We start from the raw sequence: 21468 nt of genomic DNA on the forward strand, positions 1-21468 counted from the left end.
CACCTCCTCCATGCTTTACGGTGGGAACTACACATGCGGAGATCATCCGTTCACCCACACTGTGTCTCACAAAGACATATAATAATATAATATAAAGATACATTTCAGATTCTTTCTCTTCCTTTCTCTCCATCATGACAGGTTGACTGAGTCTGTCATGAAAGAAAGTGAATCAAGTGAAGAGTCCAGGGTTTATTATCAATCAAATGTTTTATTTAGATTAGATGTAACATACATTCAAAATGTACAGTAGTACAAAATACTCCAAAAGGCACAGTAGAGGACCGATAATTTTTGTACTGCGATGTGAAAAAATAAAGACCAATTTCTACTTTGCTGTGATATTTAGATCTGAGCCTGGAGGTCTGCAGTAGCCACTGGTGTCCTTGTCTCCCTTGTTAATTGATGTCACCGATTTCCTAGAATGTGCCATAGCAAAGTGGAGGGGGGGCTCCCAAGAGCTGTGTGAGTGTGAGAGTGTGGGGTGGGTGGGCTTGCAGGTGTCAAGTCTGCTAAATCAGTCAGTCTGTGATGAGACTGAGTGGAACACTGAGCACGCTGTCAACTCAAAGGCTCCAACCTCCCACTGATACACACACCTTACATCCCTCCCTCCCTCACATTAACCAATAATCACAGTAACCCCCTCTGATCAATCTCCCAACCCGCCAATACTCCCCAGGGGCCATTCTTACCCTTACCAGTCACCATGGTGACAAACACACACAGACAGACCAGAGCTAAAGTACCACAAAGACAAAAGGCTGGAATTACAGTTTATTACACATCACTCTGGGAACACACACACCTTCAGGGATTTAGAACCAACAGTCATCAAAATGGCAAATATATATTGAGCAAATATTATACAATAAATCGGACAATATGTCTCACTAAAGACAATGTTCCTCTAAACAGTCTTATTCCTTCATCCATCTCCAAGGTTTTCTGTGTGCGAGTGAGTGTGTGTGTCTGTGAGTTACAGGGTGGTGGTAGAGTGTTGTGGCGTGAGTGAGGTGTGGCGGGAGCGGTGTGAGTGTGTGTGTGAGCGCAGCAGGCTGCGGACAGCGTGGCGGTAGCGTGCCGACATGGTGTTGTAGAGGATAGGGTTGACAGCAGCACTGAGGTAGAACAATACAAAGGAGACCAGGTTAAAGTACTGAGAGACGTAGTACATGTCAGCGCTGGAGCCCAGAGTCACAGAGAACAACGTCCGACCAACGTGGAACGGCAGCCAACACAGAACAAACGCCAGCACGATCATACCTAGAGAGAGAGGAGAATATGGGATGGAGTGACAGAGAGAGAGTTGAAATTAGAGCTAATATTATTACTGTATGTGTGATATGTATGTGTCCCCGAGTGGCGCAGTGGTCTAAGGCACTGCATCGCAGTGCTAGCTGTGCCACTAGAGATCCTGGTTCGAATCCAGGCTCTGTCGTAGCCGGCCGCGACCGGGAGACCCATGGGGTGGCGCACAATTGGCCCAGCGTCGTCAAGGGTAGGGGAGGGAATGGCCGGCAGGGATGTAGCTCAGTTGGTAGAGCATGGCGTTTGCAACGCCAGGATTGTGGGTTCGATTCCCACGGGGGGGGCCAGTATGAAAAAATATATATAAAATAATAATGTATGCACTAACTGTAAGTCGCTCTGGATAAGAGCGTCTGCTAAATGACTAAAATGTAAATGTAATATAGTTGGTTCACAATAGCTGCTTAGCGTTAGTATTGCTGAGGGCTAAACCAGTAGTTGGAGCTGGGAGGCCCCTTCGTAGCTCCAAATACCATGACTAAATCAACTCAAAGTAACTTTAAAATACAGAGACTGACTCTCTCGCTCCCACACACAGCCTCACCTAGCATCTTGATGGTGTGTCGCTGGGCGCGGTCTCGGCTGCTGCGTTGTGGGCGGAGCCACAGCTTCCTGCCGATCAGACTGTACACAACTCCCAGAATGCCCAGTGGCACCAGGAAGTAGAGGTTGGAGAGCCACATCATGGCCCCCAGCAGGCCTGAGGAGACGGCGTAGTCCGTACAGCGACACTCGCTCTCCCCCTCTCCTCCCCCCAGCTCCTCTACCCCCACCATAGCAAACACCGGCCCGGCGCTGATCACAGCCACAACCCACAGGCAGCCAATGAGAGTGCGGACGCGGGTCCGTGTGACCAGGGTCTTGGCTGTGAGTGGTCGACAGACAGCGAGGTAGCGCTCCAGAGAAAGGGCGGTGATGTGGAGGATGGAGGAATAGGTACAACTCTCACTGACGAACACACTCAGCTTACACACTGTATCGCCCAGATCCCAGGGCCGGAACCTCCACAGCTAGAGGGACGAACACAGAGAGAGGTTACACACACAAACACATTGTATCATCCAACACCCAAGGCCGGAACCTCCACAGTTAGCAAGAGAGAAACAGAAATCACACACACACAGTATCAGCTACCTAAAACCCAGGTTGGGAACCTCCATAGCTAGAGAGAGACCCCCCCCCACCCCACCCCTTACCTTGTAGTATAGATCTAAAGGCATCAGTAGCAGTATGAGGAGGTCGGAGATGGCCATACTACTCAGGTAGAGGTAGGTGGTGCTTCTCAGGTGTGGCCGGAGCCAAACTACCAGGATGGTTAACATATTTCCTGTGATGCCCAGGGCCAGCAGCAGCACACACACGGCCGTCACACACACCAGCTCAGCCCCACTGAAGTCCTCCCATTTCCAGTCAGTCCGGTCACTCTGGTTCCCACAATCCTCTGAACAGCCGCTCCCACTGCCCAGCACTGACACGTCCATGGTCAGAGAGAGATGCCCGGGGCTCAGAGACTGGGGTGTGTGTGAGAGATGAGCTGAGAAGGTACAAGCGTGCCTGTGTGTGTGAGAGAGAGAGAGAAAGTGTGGATGGTCTATATCACCCAGGTTACAGCAAAGGATGACGTAGGCTGATGGATTATAACCGGAGATGATCCTGAACCACACATCCAGGAGATATAAAACACAACACAACTAGGTGATTTGGGGTCAATTCCATTTCAATTGGTTTAATTTGGGAGATGGAGTACCATTTTCAATGAATTATAGAATTGTTCCCACCACTGAAACACAAACATGTCTATCCTGTGGTAGGGAAAGGACATGCTCGATGTCAGCAATCACACACCAACACAATAATCTCTCACACACAACCTGTTACACCAATGTGTTACACACACCAACACTACATAATACACACACTATAGAGCTCACCAGCTTTAGTAAAAAAATAAACTGAAGCTAGTTAACCTCTGGTTCGTTCAGCCATTCCTATGGGGAAATGAATGGGGAAATAATGGCGTTTTGGGATAAACGCAGAAAATAAGGTCTGAGGTTAACTCTGGCTTAGGAGATTTTATACGTATAATATCAGTCAGTTAACAAGACATTAATGAGTTATAAAGCCTTTTGCTTGTTTTGATTACATAAATGCTTCAAAATGCATCTGCATTTATCCCAAAACCCTCCAAAAAAAACATACATATCCCCATAGGCTTTGGCCAACAAGCCATGGCAGAGTTAGCCTCTGTTAGTGCCTACAAAAGACACCATTACTATTGCTCTCTATACCCCCGTTACAGACACAAACACTACACACCTAGCAGTTTGAATTGAAGCTGTGTACTCACCTTGCAGCTGTCTTCGATCCCTGGACAATCTCTCCCTCACCCACCACTACCTCCTCCCTCGCTCTCCATCAACCACAACTCGTACACACACGCAAGCAAGCACAAACAAAGGCTCAAGAACACACATACGCAGTAAAGATCACTCATCAACATGATTCAGGTTAATTCCTTTAATATCTTAAATTAGTTTAAAATACAATATTTACATCTGAGAATGACGGAAGTAGGAAGGGAAATGAGGAATAATGCTTTTCTTAAGTATTGGGCCTTTCAGTCAGGGTCCGGCCTCCCAGCATGTTTGTCTGTGGTAGAGGTCGAAGGTTGTGTGTGCGGGTCGTGGGATGGGCTGGGGGCGTGGCATGGTCATCTCCTCCCCTGGTAGGAGGGGCTTCTCTCTCAGCAGATCCCCTCTGAAGAAAACCTGCAGGTCAGGACTGTCCTCTTTCTGCTCTCACACACACACACACACGCACACGCACAAATACAGGTATGGACTAGTTGCAGGTCATGAGACTTTTCGATGTACATATTGCTTAGACACACACGGGTAAATGTAATCTGATGGGGTCAGTGAGAGGGACCTGCCTTGTTGCCATGGCTGCATGTGGGTGGGACCAGCTGCAGCCTGTCACGTAGAGCCTGGCTGATAAGCTCCTCCTCCTCCACATTCACACTGACCAATGCCCTGTAGAGGTGCTGGGATGGAGGGACATTCACCCCTATAGACAAAGACAGGACATACACTCTGTTAGTGTGTGCTATGTGTTTATGTAATAATAATAATAATAATATGCCATTTAGCAGACGCTTTTATCCAAAACGACTTACAGTCATGCGTGCATACATTTTTGTGTATGGGTGGTCCCGGGGATCGAACCCACTACTTTGGCGTTACAAGTGCCGTGCTCTACCAGCTGAGCTACAGAGGACCATGGTTATGGTTATGTCTGCATGTGTGTGTTTCTATGTGTGTGTGTGTTACCCTCTGTAACCCGGGCGCTGATGCTGTTCTTGGTTCTGGTTGACTTCTGCAGTTGCTCCTGCACAGCCTTCTGGGAGTTAAACTCTGCCCCTGCCACGTCATCTAGCTCAGCCCTCAGAGCCAGAGTAGTATTTAACTCCGCCCCTTCAGGGAGGCTGCCACCCCTCTCCTCACAGAGAGCCTCCTCATTGGTTGCTGACCTTGCCCTCCTACGCAGAGCTCCACCTATGGGAGGAATACAGGACGAGATGTTGACCAGTCAGAAAACAGATCTGGAAGACATCCATACAGGTTGTGTTCCTCTGCTCAGACATTGCTGACTCATGCCAGATCTTACAACGCCTGGATAGGTATTTTACGTATCAGCTAACCACATCATATGTTATAGCAATCTGGTGCGACGGCACAGTCAATGACGTGGCACATAACCATTGGTTGATGCATGCAATGCCTGGGCAGGGGAACATGACCTTATCAGACTCCAGACCAGGAGGGTTAGTTACCATGGAGTCCTTTGCCCTTTGAGTAACTGCTGGAGTGTCCAGGGCGTTGCCAAGGTGGAGGGTCGTTGCTAGGCTCTGCTATCACCGTGACAACCACAGGCTCCTCGGAGGCAAATCGCACCTGTAGAGTCAGGGGCACACATTTCAGTGATGTCTCTCCAAAAACACACACAGACTCACACACAGATCTCTCATCACTTCTACAGCTGTCTTGACAACTGAGAAAAGCACCATCTGTGACTGTCCGTCAGGGTGTATGTCTGTGTCAGACTGACCTGCCGGTGGCTGCGTCCTCTCAGCAGGCTAGCCGGATTGGGCCGTGGTGGGTCGGGGCTGAGGGGAAGGGACAGGTCCAGTTCCGGGCACCGCAGGGGGCTAGCGGGGACCAGGGGCACCGGGGCAGGCAGGGGAACCAGCCGGATGTCTGGGTCGCTGCACCCTGCTAGAGGACGCTGCTGCAGGGGACCTGCTCTGGTCATCTTAGGTCACCAGTCTGGATCTTTGTCTTTGGGTTACGGATCTGTTACTGATTTTAGGAAAGATATAAGGCAAAGGCAGTCAATTACCAGAATATTTTGTATGGTTCTGAATGGCAGTTACACTATCCTTTTGCCTAACCTTAACCCTTACCTTAAGACCCCCTAAACAAACCTTTCCGCTGGAGCAAACTTAAAACATTTTGAGTCCTATGCCCAACGCAGTCCCTTACCGTTGTTGGATCTGTAACGTTAACGTTACACTTCCAACCAGATATAAAGATGTGACGTTATCTAGCTAGAGCTAGATTCCCTTCACAGTGGGAGCTTTCAGCACACAGACAGCTAGTTAGCTAACGACGACAGCCGACATGCTAGAAAGCTTACCAGTCAGTTAGCCAGCTAACTTTATATGTACTACTAGCCAGCTATATGGTTTGTTTTGCTAGTTAGCTAGCTAACGTTAACTAAAGCTATCCAAATTCAATCATGTCGTTTATTCTCAGCTTACTGTTATGATGAAGCGCCCGGAATGGTATCTGAGCTCACGCGTTTCTTGTAGTTTTCACTGTTAATACATGAGGATAGATTGACTCTATTTAGCAGGATCTGTTAACTTTTGAAGTTCCCTCCACTGGCGCCGCCATAACTCCTTCTTCAGAACGAAACAATCACACTTCCGGTTTCTTCATTAGTAGGAAATTACAAAATGGCGCCCCCTGGCGTGCATGTTACATTGTGTGTGCTTGTGTAAGTGGTGGACTCCACGGCACAAGTCAATCTCTTCTTTAGTAACAGTTATTTATTTGACTCATATTTTTTTTGGGGGTGCAGAATTAGAGAATATGCACATTTCACACTTCCTCTTTCAGAACCCCTATTCATTAGCCTGGTTGGCACATAACATGGAATAGTCTAAGTGGAACCTTACAGAGACTGGCAACCAGGCCTCTTCATAACTACAGCATCATCATTACAAGAGACTGCATCATCATCATCATCATAGCCAAGCTGTCATTGCAAATAAGAATTTGTTCTTTATTGACTCGCCTGGATTTTTAAAAAATGCAAGTGAAAGGCATGTACTAATACTGTTAGCTTCTCTCTGTGTATGTGTGTGTGCGTGGACGCTTGCGTTATTGTCTGTGTCTGTCTCTCAGTGCTCTCAATATGTAGTTCTCTCTCTCCAGCTGGGCGTTTCTCTCTGACAGCTGGTTGATCTGCTTCCTCAGTAGCTCCACCTCCTCTCTCACAGCCAACATCAGGTGGCTCTTCACCAAGTCCTACAGCAATATACAACATGTAATTATAGCATATCATCAAATGTATGTCACAATTCTTCCAGCAACAGATGGCTGTTCACCAAGTCCTTCAATGCAACACAATACAGACACTATAACCATAAACACACTATCCTACCATGGCTTGCTCAATCTTGTTGTCAATTGCAATCTTACTGCTACTGGAGCCACTGAAACAACAACAACAACAACAACAACAACAACAACAAAACAAAGGAGATTGTGTGTTAGTGCACATGGTTCACATTGATGTCTATTCCTGAACACAGTCACCTCCCAACAACAAATGGCCAGGCCATTTCCATGGTTACCTGTGGCAGAAGAGCAGCAGGGACAGGAAGGCTGCCTCAGAGTTCTGGACAGAAGGTGTACCCTTCAGACACAGCGACCAGGGAGGGAGCGGGGCCAGTTCTTTGGTCAGGGTCTGGTGTTGAGGTTGGGGTTGGGGTTGGGGTTGAGACGTAGAAGTGGTCTGGGGTTGAGGTTGGAGTTGAGCATTGGTCTGAGGTTTAGTAGTGGTCTGCGGTTGATGTTGGGGTTGAGTAGTGGTCTGTGGTGGAGTAGGGGTCTGGGGTTGAGGTTGGGGTTGAGTAGTGGTCTGGAGTTTAGTAGCGGTCTGCAGTTGATGTTCGGGTTGAGTAGCGGTCTGGGGTTGAGTAGTGGTCTGCGGTTGAGGTTGGGGTTGAGTAGTGGTCTGAGGTTGATGTTGGGGTTGAATAGTAGTCTGTGGTTGAGATTGGGGTTGTGTAGTGGTCTGGGGTTGAGATTGGGGTTGAACAGTGGTCTCGGGTTGACGTTGGGGTTGAAGAGTGGTCTGTGGTTGAGGTTGGGTTTGAGTAGTGGTCTGGGGTTGAGGTTGGGGTTGAGTAGTGGTCTGTCTTTGAGGTTTTGTTGCAGTCCTAAAGCGTTGTGGAATCTCCATGGTGACAGATGAGCGTTGGTTCCTCATCTGAAGCTCCTGCCGTCCGCTCGGCCATGAGTCCCTAACCCTGACCCCCCCACGACCTCTCAGCACTGTATGACCCCAACCCCTATCACTCACTCCCTCCCTGCTTCCTTCTCCCTCTCTCCATCTAGCCGGAAGTTGTAGTTGTTGGTGGACAGGTGGGGGGGTAAGGGGGGGTCTGGGTTTGGTCTGAGGGGAGAGGGAGGAAGGGCAGCCAGAGAGGGAGGTGGAAGGAGAGGAGTGTCTATTTGAGGGGGACTGGGGGGCTTGTTTACTGAACCTGAGAGAGGACATAGAGGAAGGGAGGGATTGGGGAAGAGATGGAGGGAGGGAAGGAGTTAGAGATGGAGAGAGAGATGGAGGGAGGGAAGGAGGTAGAGAGAGGGGGCGGGGCTGCTGACGAGTCTCAAACAGAGAGATGATTTTCTTCACACTACCGAACATGACTGACCAAAAATAGCCTCCTTGTCACCAGACAGCCAACAGCAGACAATAGATTATCTAAACCACATCAGAGGCGCTTTCATCCACCTCCATTCACTACAGCCTTCTGTGAAAAAGCCAGTCACTACCTGTGGTGGGTAGAGAGTCAGAGAGGGTTTAAACTTAGAGGCACAACTGACGATTACTTCCACGAACAACTACAGAACATGAACAGATCACCATGTGGTTGTATTGCGGTCAATGGGAGACAGGAAGATTAGATCCATGTGCGTGCTATCACAAGCGTGATCTGGGATTCCTATTGGAGAAATAGATTCTGGGTATCTTCCAATAGATTGTCTTTGGTGGATCAGTCCCACAGACTCAGCCAGCCCAGCCTGCCGAGAAGATCTCAGATTAAAACTGCCTTTGTTTGTAGATTAGGATTAGCCTATGCAGATTATTTCCTTATTCCATCCAGCCACTAGGTGTCTGATTGGCTAATATATATAATTCCGGTTTATGCAGGGTGGAGTCTCCTGTCCAGGTGAGGAGCGTCTCCACGACGACCCAGAGGTGAGAAGCGTTTCCGTGGTGAGGAGCATGTGTGTGTGTCTTTGGGCTCTCACATGATGAGAGACCGTTCTACTTCTCCCACACACACCCCACTGTCTGGCACTCTGATAGGCTCATACAGGCGGCCTCTCATTCCAACCTCTGCCCACTCACTGCCTCAGCCAATGGCAAAGTTTGTGGCATTCTTTGCCTGCCCACTGCCACTGAGTTTATGCTAATTAGTTTCCCAGTATGACAAGTATTGACCTCCATGAAAATATGTCCACTATACTCCACTGCATATGACCCCAACCCTGATCAAGACTAATGCATCATAGAGATGTGTTAGATTCAACCGAGTGGCTGCGTGACCAGGAGCTGTATGTATCAAGTGCCTCTGAGTGCTGATCTAGGATCAGGTCCCCCCCTGTCCTTGTAATATCATTCATTGTGATCTAAAAAGGCAAAACTGATCCTAAATCAGCACTCCTACTCTGAGACACTTAAAAACATACAGCCACTGACTCTCAGGACACCTCTTCCTGATACCTGAACAAGCTTACCTTCTACCGTGCGCTACTTAACACACAATTATTTTTATGTAGCTGCTGCTCCCTCCCCCTACCATCCTGTTCTCACTCGCGGCGATGATCATCTGGTGATAGACATGTACAAACTTCCTCGTGCAGCCTTGACTAAGACTAGGCGATTGCTGGACTATGGCTAATCTTCATTTTAATCTTCAGTATTGTCCTATAGGTTCTCTATGGAAACCTGAGATACAGTATCATTACTTGGATATTATCTTTGTTGTTTCATGTTGCTGGGTAGGAGGCTTCATCTTGGAGGTGGTTCTATATGTGGCTCTATTGGACTTTCAAGGTAACAGCTGACTTCCCATATTCTTACTGGCTCTGGAGTAGATAACAGTATTTTGACGTAATTAAGTACTCAAATATAGTGTATGCCACATAACCCCTAATTTCATTGTATGTTTGGTTTACGTTGACATAATCAACACATTTTATTATTTCACCAGGTATCTGAATACAAAGGTAATGTTTGATTCATGTTGCTTGCTGTATCATATTTAGGACATACACAGGCAACCACACATGCACAAACACGCACACACTTGCACAAATGATAAGTCAGCTTTCTTCCAAACGTATTAAAATAGTTTATTTCATTTTTCACTTTAAACAAACCAAGGAGCTTCCTCTCTATCTCATGAGATCGTAGCCTATATGTTTGTATTTGTACAGGTCAGTGTCTGTGTCCTTCACCTATGTGTGGTGTGTATAACCAACCCAACCCCTTTTCTGTGTGTGTGTAAACCTGCATCTCTGTCCCTCTGAACCTGCATTGAGGATCTTGCTAATCTTATAATTAATTCACTCATGTAGCAAGAGCTGCTGTTCTGTGGAGAGTGGCTAGGGAGAGCTGTTTCACTTCTTGGTGAAGAACTCATTGCATATCATGGTGAGGCAGGCCACCAGTGTGACGTACTCCTGGAAGTCCACACTGTTGTCTGCATTAGCGTCCAGATCTTTGAAGATCTTGTCAACCTTTGCCTGGTCAGTGTTTTTCTGTTATAGTGATCAGAGAGAGAGAGAGAAACATAGACAGAGAGGTAATGGGTGAGACTGAGTTCAGCAGTTAAAACTAGAGTACACACAGTTGTTATTTGTTTATGAAAGGTGTGAGAGATTAAGTTATTCTATTGGATGAGGCGGGTCATGTGTTTGTGATGTTTCGAGCAATTCAATATTTCAATAGTGTCTGTCTTTAGCAATATTGTATTTGGTAGTGCTGCTAATAAAGCATGATTGAACTGAACTGTATCTAGGGTCCACTCACCCCCATGATCTCTCCAAGCTCAGCGTTGAGCAGATCTTTGAGTTCTCCCTTGCTCAGGGTCGTCTTGTCACCCTCCTTGCCAGAGTACTTGTGGAAGACTGTGATGAGCAATGCCATAGCCTGCTGGACCTGTGACATGGTGACTACAACACACACACACAGAGAGAATGGAGGTACAGATTTAGGTTATTAATTTACAGTATTATCAATGTTTTATTACGATAGCAGGATGCTAGTGGACATGATGTCCACGCACAGAGAGAGGAAAGTTTGGTTACTCTGTATTCACAGTATAATACATCTAATATTATCAACATTATATGAATATTTCACATTTCAATTTTTGAAACGTGAAATCCCAGAAACTAAGTTAAAGGGATAAATGTGTTATTGTTGACTGAATAATCAAATTCAAATCCATGTTATCTTACATCCGGGTTACCATTCCATCAATGTATGGGAAATAAAGTCATGTTGGCACTGGTTTAATCATGTTGTGTTTAAACATAAGGTTCAGGTTGAAAAGAGGGTTTAAAGAGTATTAACTGTTGCTTCACACAAAGCAAAGACTTAACTACACACACCACGCCTCACTACAGCAAACAAGTTCTACCTCTCTACCACAAAGGGAGGAAGAGAAAGAGAGGGGAGGAGAGATGGAGAGCAACGCAACAGAGGCAATTAGCGAGGCAGAGAGAGAAGGAAGAGAGAGAGAGGCGGATATGGAGGGGAGAAAGGGAGAGAAGAGGGGGGTGAGTTGTTTAAACACAAACAGGCATGGCTCTAGCCAACGCCCTTGCATGTCTCTCTCATTAACTCTGGGGGCTTTTAAGGAGAGAATGAAAGGATAGAGAGAGAGAGAGAGTGACAGACAGAAAGACATATGGGAGGACATTGGTGGGTAGGCTGAAAGGTGTGTTGGTAATTTCAGGCAAACAATAACATAGAAATCTCACAACCTCCCCCACCCCCTTTCTATCTAGTTTGGTTAAGCCCTCCTGTAGCTCAGTTGGTAGAGCATGGCGCTTGCAACGCCAGGGTTGTGGGTTTGATTCCCATGGGGGGCCAGTATGAAAAATTTATACACTCACTAACTGTAAGTCGCTCTGGATAAGAGTGTCTGCTAAATGACTAAAATGTAAATGTAAAATGTTAAGGTGTGTCTCTTCACTCTGTCCCTTGACATATCTTGGCACTATGTATGGAGGTTGCTCTCTCTCTTCTATCTGCCTACCCATAGTCTAGGTGGGGTGAAGCTTCTGAGTTTAAGGAAGCGTCTGTAACGTAAATCACTCATTTAGCTGACCCTCCTCTCCAGAGTGACTTGCAGTAAGTGCGGTCAAATAAGGACGCTGAAGCAACCGTACAGTACAAGCATGCTAAGCACAAACATATAGTTGTGAGGAACAATGCCAGTCACTGTGCTGGACTCCACTGATCTCTCTCGGAGTCACTGTCAGCTGCCCCAGGACTGGCTGGCAGCCGACCAGACACACCTTCTACCCTCCATCCCATAACTAGAAACACACTCTACTCACAGAATGGTTGGAGAGAGAGAGCGAGAGAGAGTTTATGGTAAGGACAGAGTGAAGGAAAGAGAGAGGTAGGGAGAGAGAGGGGGGTGTGGAGGATAGAAAGAGGTAGTGTTCTGCACTACGGAAGGATTGAGGGAGGACGAGAGAGAGAGAGGAGGAAGAGAAGCGGGATTCTTTCATCTAAACTGCGTAGTGCTCTGAGTAGCACCCGCACGTGTCTGAATGGACAGGCAGACAGAGTTACGCCTTCCGCAGAGCTTGGCTCGAGATCAAACAGTGCAGACAGGCAATTACTAACTGTTGCAAAGTACACCCTGAAGTCGTTCAAACTTTTGCAGTCAAGTATTAATCACTATAAAACATTAAACTACACACAATTGCAAATAAATGCTGTAAATCACCCAATGAGAATGTATAATTCTGTGCATCTAACATATCAGAGACACGCAGCTAAAACAAACTGAAGCATTTTAGCAGCGAGGTGCTCAGGTAAAAGTTTTTCTAGGTTTAGTTTTCACTCACCGAAGTTGTGCGAGGAGTTGGACAGAGTCAGAAAAGAGAGAGAGAGAGGAATTTAGACAGAGTGAGGAAGAGAGGGATGGGCTGTTGGTTTTAAACAGTGTTCGCCACACCCCACACCTCTCTCTCCCCACGCCCCTCCCCTCCCCTCTCCCCTCCCTTTCTCTCTTTATCTGAGGGAAATGGAAACTGCAATGTTCTGTTCCCTTCTTAATGTAAACTAGTGACTGAAGGTCCCTAAATGTTAGACTCTCATCAAAGAGTAATTTTTATCATCTCTCAGTTCCACCCTAAATATGTCACGCTAAATGTCTCACTAAATTATATTTACAAACAGAGCTTTTCACAGTAACACCCAAATTATACTAGGTATATTTATTTTCTAAAGTTAATAATTACTTCACATGAATGTATCCATACATGAATGTATGAAAGTAACCAAACTCCCCCTATAAAACAACAACAACATAAACCTCAAAACACACATTTTCACTCACTGAAGTTGTGCGAGGAGTTGGACAGAGTCAGAGAAAGAGAGAGAGAGAGAGCGAGAGAGAGAAAGGAGATAGAGAGAGAGGAGAGAGCCCTGCATATGTCTAATGTCTTTGAATGAGAGTGAATACCTCTTATTCTGACTGTAGTTATTCATCCATCATCCAACAACTTTTCAGTTAAATGATTCTATAACTCATGTGATGGAACCTTACTATTCAAACTGCAGTGATTATAGTGTTTATTATGACATTTCCAAACTGTCCAAACTAACTGGTAGGGCTACCTTAATGGCTGGCTGGTTCCATAGACCCCTCAGGGATATTGTGAACCGTACTATTCTAAAGTAGAACATCTTACTTATTTCATTTTTTCTCTCACCCCCGAAAACGGAATAGAGGTTTTGATTGAATGGGACCTGTCAAATCAGAGGATGACCGGACTAACAAATAGTTAAAGTGCTTTTCTATATAAATTCAGACACTTTTGTCCTGTTTAGCATGGCCATCTAGTGACTACAGGTGACACGCCCTATGAAACTACACATAAATACAAACACATACAGGCAGACACACACAACACCCTGTGAGCAGAGGCATCACACACATGGTGGTGTGACTTATTTACAGTGCTTGACTGAAATAGGTTCCGGTACTCATTTTGGGTGCCGGTACTGTTTATAGTTGGGTGCAGGAGCTCCACAATACTTTTGAGTTAATATTCTATAAGAGGAACAGGAGCTCAAGCAGCAGACAATTTGAGGTGCCGGTACTCAGCTCCAATGAGCTGCTGCCCAAGTCCTGCTTATTTATCCGTTATCTCATGGGCAACACACCTCACATAAGACTTTCACGTTGCACTAGAGAGAGAGAGAGAGAGAGAGAGAGAGAGAGAGAGAGAGAGAGAGAGAGAGAGAGAGAGAGAGAGAGAGAGAGAGAGAGAGAGAGAGAATGAGGACTTCATTTTGTTAGTAGGCAACTAGGCAGGATAGTGATGGTCCCATTTTAAAGTACCACTCTAGTTCTACATCAGTCAGTCTTGTGTGTGTGTGGGTGTTTGTGTGTGTATGTGTACGTGTGTGTGGGTGAGTGAGTGTACGCGCACCTGCATGTGTGTAATAGCAGTCAGACTAATATCACATGCTTCTCTGAGGGGTGTGTGGTGTTGTGTGAGCCTGATTACAGCAACAGGCTCCACAAAGACTCGTTCACAACCATCACCACTTCCTGGAACCCATCTCAGCTCTAGAGAAAGAAGATTCTGGATAGAACCAAAAAGGGTTCTATGCTTGCTTCATGCTGTATATGGCACCCCTTAAGGTTCAATAAAGAACCGAAATTGGTTCCATATAAAATCCTATATGGAACCCAAGGTTTCTATATGGAACCCATTTTGTTTCAGTGAAGAAGAAACCCCAGGGCTCTTATCAAAGAACCCTACAAAAGGGTTCTATATAGAACCTTTAGGGGTGCCAAGCAATAGAACCCTTTTTGGTTCTATCCAGAACCTTTTTTTCTAAAAGTGTAGTTTGCCTTGTGCTCTATTGTCTGCCCAACACAGTTAATGCCATAAAGCATATACCTTAATGATACTGATTTCCTCCAGCCCATCCTTAACATATCCCTGTACTGTACACACTAATGTCCTCACTAAAATGATGCCTTTATACCTGGCTGCACATTAACATCAGGTGTGTTTGTGCAAAGGTCAACTAGAGGGATATTAGCCTTTCTTTGCCATCCTCTCCTGTGTGTGTGTGTGTGTCTGTGTGTGTGTGTGTGTGTGTGTGTGTGTGTGTGTGTGCATGTGTGCATGTGTGTGTGTGTGTGTGTGTGTGTGTGTGTGCACAGCTGCTATAGTCACAGTGATTAAGTGGCAGCTGTATGCTAGTTGTTATAGTGCTAAATGAGGGAGGGGCTGAATTAATGATTTCTATGGATACTATGTTATTAGCCCTCTACCTCTAGAGAGAAAGAGGGGAGAGAGAGAGACAGATAGAGAGAGAGGGAGAGGGAGAAGGAGAGGGGGAAGAGAGAGAGAGGGAGAGGGGGAAGAGAGAGAGAGGGAGGGAGAGGGGGAAGAGAGAGAGAGGGAGAGGGGGAAGAGAGAGAGAGGGAGGGAGAGGGGGAAGAGACAGAGCAAGAGAGCGAGAGAGAGAGAGAGAGAGAGAGGGGGGGGGGGGTGGAGTCAGGAGAATAAACTCAGTTAAGTTTTTGTCATTGTGTAACAAAGTTGGTGACTCACTGAAATATAATTTCTCTGTGTGTGTGTGAGTGCGTGTGTGTGTGTGAGTGCGGGTTGTGTGTGTGCCCCTGGGGTTGACATGGTACTGTACAGAAGGGAAAAAAGCAGAAAGCAAAGAATTCAATTGCCACCCACCACAGCATGGAACTACAATGAACTACAAGAGTATGAGTGGAGCACAGCTGACCACAGAAATGCTCTTAACAGTACCAGTCTGGTCTGCTGCTCTGTTCAGGCTCTTACCCTGTAAAACTTTCTCAGCCAACTAACATTGACAGTCAGATATCTTAGACTTGTCTTGGTTTCGTCGGTAGCAAAATACAACATGGTAACATTACTGTTAATTGCTGTCAATGGACATGGTTTACTAAACATCTACTACAGTTGGGATGTGTGTTGTGGATCTGAGGAGAGAAAATGTTTCACTACAACCAGTTTGGTGCCAACCTTAGGACCGTGTGTGTGTGTCTATGTGTGTGTTCAGAGTCAGCAAGAGGTTTATACACATGAGGAGGCTTAATTACAAATGGAAGAATCTGAGTGAAATTGGAACATGTCTTCAGCTAAATGAAAGACAGAATCTGAGTGAAATTGGAACATGTCTTCAGCTAAATGAAAGACAGAATCTGAGTGAAATTGGAACATGTCTTCAGCTAAATGAAAGACAGAATCTGAGTGGAATTGGAACATGTCTTCAGCTAAATGAAAGACAGATGAGAGTTGGGTTTCTCTCCACTCGCCACACCAGTCTCTTTTCCGCTCATTTTATTTCTCTGTCCCTGTACAGACATATTTCAGGTATTATTTTGTGAACTGTCACGCCCTGACTCAGGGGACTCTTATATGTTGAGTCAGGGTGTGTATATACCTTGTTGTGTTTGTTTTATGTTGTAGGATCTAGTATTCTAGATCTATGTTGGCCGGTGTGGTTCCCAATCAGAGGCAGCTGTCGCTCGTTGTCTCTGATTGGGGACCATACTTAGACAGCCTTTTGGCACTAGTGGGTTGTGGGATCTTGTTCCGTGTGAGGTTTGTTGTGTGTACCTTAGGACGTCACGTATCGTTGGTTTATTGTTTTGTCGTTGTGTTTATTCGTTTAATAAACATGTTTGCATATCACGCTGCGCCTTGGTCTGACCCGTCTATGAACGAACGTGACATGAACACTAAAGCTAAAGTCAACTTTGCTCTGCCCTCTCTAAGTACTCATAAACACTAAAGCAGGCCAACACCCCCTACATGTGCAAAACCTGTTCTGCTGCCTGAGTTCATTAGCTGTGTTTTTGGCTCTATCTGGCCCTGGAATAGAGAGAAAGCATGAATAACATCACTGATGTCATCACACTGGGTTGTGGTTATTGTAGTAGAGAAATCCAGCCTTCCCTTTATTTAACCAGGTTCAATGAGAGCTGCAACCAGGGAACAGGCAATATGAGACATACTGTGCATCAATGGTCTCTCTGTTTGTTCACTGTAGGTGCTGCTAAAACGGTGAGCTCTCACACACGCACACATACACACACACAAACACGCGCAAACACACACAGTGGAGAGACGGTCATGTTTACTGAAGAGGAGGGACAAGGTAGCAAGCTATATTGATGACACTAGTGTGTATGTTTTCTATAGTGTGTGTATGAGTGTGTGTGGGTGTGTGTGTGTGTGTGAGTGCGTACGTGTGTGTCTGTGCTCCGTGCTGCTAAATGGCATATATTATAGTGTGTGTTTTTGTGTGTATGCGTGCATGCAATGTGCTGTGCGTGTATATGTCCGGCCACATCCATGTGGTATGAGTCATGAATGAGTCATGGTAGTCATGGTGTGTGCCTTTTGTTGTGTGCAGGGACTGAGACTCTGTCAGCTTCCTCTCTCTCTCTCTCTCGCTGTGGAAAACTACAACTATCCCCTCCCTCCCTCTGTCCTTCCTTCCCTCCCTTTCTCTAACTCCCCTTTTTTAATCTCTCTCCTTCCCGTTCTCTCTCTCTCTCTATGCTGTTCTCTCTTTTCCCTCGTCCTTCTTTCTTTGTACATTTCTTCAGTCAAACCAACCAACAATTTAAAGAATCTGTTGTTTAAATCATACAAACTCACTCACTCTGCCCCTGTTTGCCCCCATGTCCACTTTAACACTATCTGCTTCTATTTCTCTCTTTTTCTCTCCTCTCACTTCCTCTCACCCCCCCTCTCTCTCTCTCTCTCTCGCTCTCTCTCTCGCTCTCGCTCTTGTGCAAAAACAGAGGCAGTTGTTATGACTCCTCTTAAAGACTTCCTGATGCCAGTCCCTGCCCTCCTGTCTCCCCTGGCCATGCCAACTAATCTCCAACCCTCCTCTCACAACCTCCCCTGGCCATGCCAACTAACACCAACCCTCCTCCCCCAACCTCCCCCTGCCTCCCCCGAACTCCTATGCCAGTCCCTGCCTTCCCATAACTCTTATAGCAGTCCCTGTCTACCCCTGGATGCCAAATACCACCCCTTCCCCCTCCCCTGGCACCTTGGCACGATAGCAGAGCTCACTGGTGCGAACACAGCAGCATAGCAGAGGATATCCTCAAAAGACACACCCAATTTTAGCCTATCTCTCTCTTTCTCTCCCCCAACTTGCCTAATTAGTTGAGAATGTAAAGCTATTTTCTCTATCTCTCACTCACACCCGCTCATTTTCTTTCTCTCACTCTGTTACTGTCTCTCATCAACCCCCCCTTTTCTCTCTCTCTCTCTGTCTCTCTGTCTCTCTGTCTCGCTGTCTCTCTGCCTCTCAATTCAATTCAATTTAAGGGCTTTAGCATGGGAAACATATGTTTACATCGCCAAAGCAAGTGAAATAGACAATTTTAAAAAATCATGTCATGTTATGTGCAAATAGTTAAAGTACAAAAGAGAAAATAAATAAACATAAATATGGGTTGTATTTACAATGGTGTTTGTTTTTCACTGGTTCTATCTCTCTCTCTCTCTCTCTCTCTCTCTCTCTCTCTGTGAGGTAATTAAAGGAACAGGATCTCCAGATCTCTTCTTCGTTCCCCACCCTACTTTTACACTCCCTTTTAAAATCCCTCTGTTTCCGCTCAGGGTTCTCTCTGTTTCCTCTCAGTGTTCTCTCTGTTTCCTCTCAGGGTTCTCTCTGTTTCCTCTCAGGGTTATCTCTGTTTCCTCTCAGTGTTCTCTCTGTTTCCTCTCAGGGTTATCTCTGTTTCCTCTCAGGGTTATCTCTGTTTCCTCTCAGGGTTCCCTCTGTTTCCTCTCAGGGTTCTCTCTGTTTCCTCTCAGGGTTCTTTCTGTTTCCTCCAGGGTTCTCTGTTTCTTCTCAGGGTTCTCTCTGTTTTCTCTCAGGGTTATCTCCCGTTACACTAGTTTCTTCTCTTGCCAACTCCATTGCTCCTTGACAAACCAAAACATGGCTGTGTTGACAACTTATTATCCTTTGCATCAATGCAATAGAGGCCAAAAGGCAAATGCAAACAACCTCTGACTCAATAATATAAAGCAAATAAATGATTGATCTAACAGTTTGGTGAAGTATGAGGTACTGTAGCCTAGCTCTAAGGCCTGCAGGCAGCACTAGGAGCAGGTTAGATTAGCTCGGGTTACATAGCTCCTACAGAGGCTTGCTAGTTTTGCATGGCACTACAGAGCTCTCTCCCTAACAGCCCAACACACTATCCTAGACTCACACATATTTTACTACTGTCTGACTAGGAACACAGGCCAATGCTGTCAAGATGTAAATGTAAGATGTAAATGTAAGATAGGGCAGGGAATGCAATTCCACAAACAATAGGGAGAGTTGATGGTCAGGGAGTCAGGTCGGCCTATTTGAATGTGAACTACTAAACGATTGAATCATAGGGAAAGTAACACACTGCTATTGACACACACACACGCACACGCACACGCACACGCACACGCACACGCACACACACACACACACACACACACACACACACACACACACACACACACACACACACACACACACACACACACACACACACACACACACACACACACACACACACACACACACACACACACACACACACACACAGACAATGGGATTCAGGGTGAGTGTGTGAGTCAGTGACTGTATAGCACTCTAGTCTTAATAGTGTGAATAACTGCAGTGATTATAGTGTTTATTGTGGTACAGTGACATTTCCGCAGACCTAGCACTGAAGGATTCTCCCAACCTGGTGAAACAGTTGTAACCTGTAGGGCTACCTTGCTGACTGACTGATTCCATAGACCCCTCTGGGAAATGGTGAGATTTACAAACATAAATACAGTCAATGACACAGCAGTAAACAATTGGTGGACACACCAATCAGGTTTAAGCACTATAAAAAGGCAACAGGTAAGCTCACCTGTCTTTTTAAAAAATGGACGGTGTCAGAGGAAGAGGAAGAGGGAGAGGGAGAGGAAGACCTGGAGGAAGGGTAGGACATGCACAAAGAAGAAGACAACCAAATCTGTGTAATGAAATTCGTGCTACAATTGTGGACCATGTAATAAACCACGGACTAACACTGAGAGAGGCTGGACTGAGAGTACAGCCTAACCTAAGCAGGTACACAGTGGCATCAATAGTTTGGACATTTCGTCAAGAGCACAGGTGAGAAACGTATCTTCTGTCAACAGAAAATCCATAGCTTACTGCATGTACTATATCAAAAGTGTTGGTATCTATTCCTGTATCATTTTACAGTAAGCTACATGTATTTTGTTTGGCCAACATAGGATTGAACGTTGAGAACACCAAGGAGGGAGGGGTCCCATATTCACACAAGAGAGAGAGATCATAAACCTAGTTTTGGCCAATAATGCTATCAGACTTAGAGAAATTCAAGCCCATACTGTCAATGATCACCGAATTTTCAATAATGTCCAACAGATCTCTCTGTCAACAATAGCCTGTATCCTTAAAAAACATCAAGTTCTGATGAAACAACTGTATAAAGTGCCATTTGAAAGAAATTCAGACAGGGTGAAAGGCCTGCAGCGTGAATATGTGGTGGTACGTTTTGTTCACTGACTGTAGTATTGTGTACTGCACACATAACCTTTTTACTGTACATGTAATTTTACTGTATAGCAGACCTACAGTAAATTGATCTACACAATGTGATCTTTTGCTGTATTTCAGAGAGTTTTGCAAATGGATGCGGAGGAAGTCCCGCATGAGTTTATATACATTGATGAGGCTGGATTTAACCTGACAACAGTGAGAAGAAGGTGTAATACATTGTCGTCTGGGACAATGTAGCTTTCCATCGCTCTGCTCTGGTCCAAAACTGGTTTTATCAACACCCACAATTTACAGTTCAATACCTTCCACCATGCTCCCCCTTCCTAAACCCCATCGAGGAGTTCTTCTCAGTAAGGCGGTGGAAACAGAATCAGACCATATGATGGTTGGGTTTATGTTATGACAACAAAATGAGGTTTTTATAAGACATTGTATAGTTTTGACAAAAGTGTTCCATTTTGCAAATGATCTGAGGTGTTGTGCTACTTTGGTGTAATAATAATAATAATATAATATGCCATTTAGCAGACGCTTTTATCCAAAGCGACTTACAGTCATGCGTGCATACATTTTTGTGTATGGTTGGTCCCGAACCCACTACCTTGGCGTTACAAGCGCCGTGCTCTACCAGCTGAGCTACAGAGGGCCACGTGTGTAGTGTTGTGCTAATTGTGTGAAGGGGTTTGAAAAACCGGGCCCTGTTTTCAAAATTGTGCTTAAGCAATTGAAAAAAACTGTAATATGTGTGCCTTGCTAAAAGTTAATTTGTGGAATTTCTTTCCTTCTTAATGCGTTTGAGCCAATCAGTTGTGCTGTGACAAGGGAGGGGGGTATACAGAAGATAGCCCTATTTGGTAAAAGACCAAAACCATATTATGGCAAGAACAGCTCAAATAAGCAAAGAGAAATGACAGTCCATCATCACCTTAAGACATGAATGTCAGTCAA

The 21468-nt window shown here is 45.6% G+C and overlaps 4 protein-coding genes across 4 annotated transcripts; all 4 read right to left on the minus strand.

Annotated features, from left to right (window-relative positions):
* Positions 1-517: 517 nt before the first annotated feature.
* Positions 518-2858, minus strand: LOC121543188 (growth hormone secretagogue receptor type 1-like). Its single transcript, XM_041852895.1, has 3 exons — positions 2508-2858; positions 1856-2321; positions 518-1266 (listed from the first exon to the last, which is right to left on the minus strand). The coding sequence occupies exons 1-3, from the start codon at positions 2790-2792 to the stop codon at positions 980-982; spliced, it is 1038 nt and encodes a 345-aa protein (XP_041708829.1). The 5' UTR covers positions 2793-2858; the 3' UTR covers positions 518-979.
* A 955-nt stretch (positions 2859-3813) lies between these two features.
* LOC121543189 (protein phosphatase 1 regulatory subunit 35) lies at positions 3814-6297 on the minus strand. Its single transcript, XM_041852896.2, has 6 exons — positions 6131-6297; positions 5419-5669; positions 5144-5264; positions 4641-4865; positions 4244-4377; positions 3814-4103 (listed from the first exon to the last, which is right to left on the minus strand). The coding sequence occupies exons 2-6, from the start codon at positions 5620-5622 to the stop codon at positions 3933-3935; spliced, it is 855 nt and encodes a 284-aa protein (XP_041708830.1). The 5' UTR covers positions 5623-5669; positions 6131-6297; the 3' UTR covers positions 3814-3932.
* A 220-nt stretch (positions 6298-6517) lies between these two features.
* On the minus strand, positions 6518-7913 carry LOC121543190 (protein TsetseEP-like). Its single transcript, XM_041852897.1, has 3 exons — positions 7232-7913; positions 7039-7090; positions 6518-6902 (listed from the first exon to the last, which is right to left on the minus strand). The coding sequence occupies exons 1-3, from the start codon at positions 7867-7869 to the stop codon at positions 6756-6758; spliced, it is 837 nt and encodes a 278-aa protein (XP_041708831.1). The 5' UTR covers positions 7870-7913; the 3' UTR covers positions 6518-6755.
* Positions 7914-10000: 2087 nt separating this feature from the next.
* LOC121543191 (ictacalcin) lies at positions 10001-12861 on the minus strand. Its single transcript, XM_041852899.2, has 3 exons — positions 12762-12861; positions 10705-10847; positions 10001-10433 (listed from the first exon to the last, which is right to left on the minus strand). The coding sequence occupies exons 2-3, from the start codon at positions 10840-10842 to the stop codon at positions 10293-10295; spliced, it is 279 nt and encodes a 92-aa protein (XP_041708833.1). The 5' UTR covers positions 10843-10847; positions 12762-12861; the 3' UTR covers positions 10001-10292.
* Positions 12862-21468: the final 8607 nt, after the last annotated feature.

Source organism: Coregonus clupeaformis, chromosome 17, assembly GCF_020615455.1.
Source record: "Coregonus clupeaformis isolate EN_2021a chromosome 17, ASM2061545v1, whole genome shotgun sequence".
NCBI classification, from domain to species: domain Eukaryota; kingdom Metazoa; phylum Chordata; class Actinopteri; order Salmoniformes; family Salmonidae; genus Coregonus; species Coregonus clupeaformis.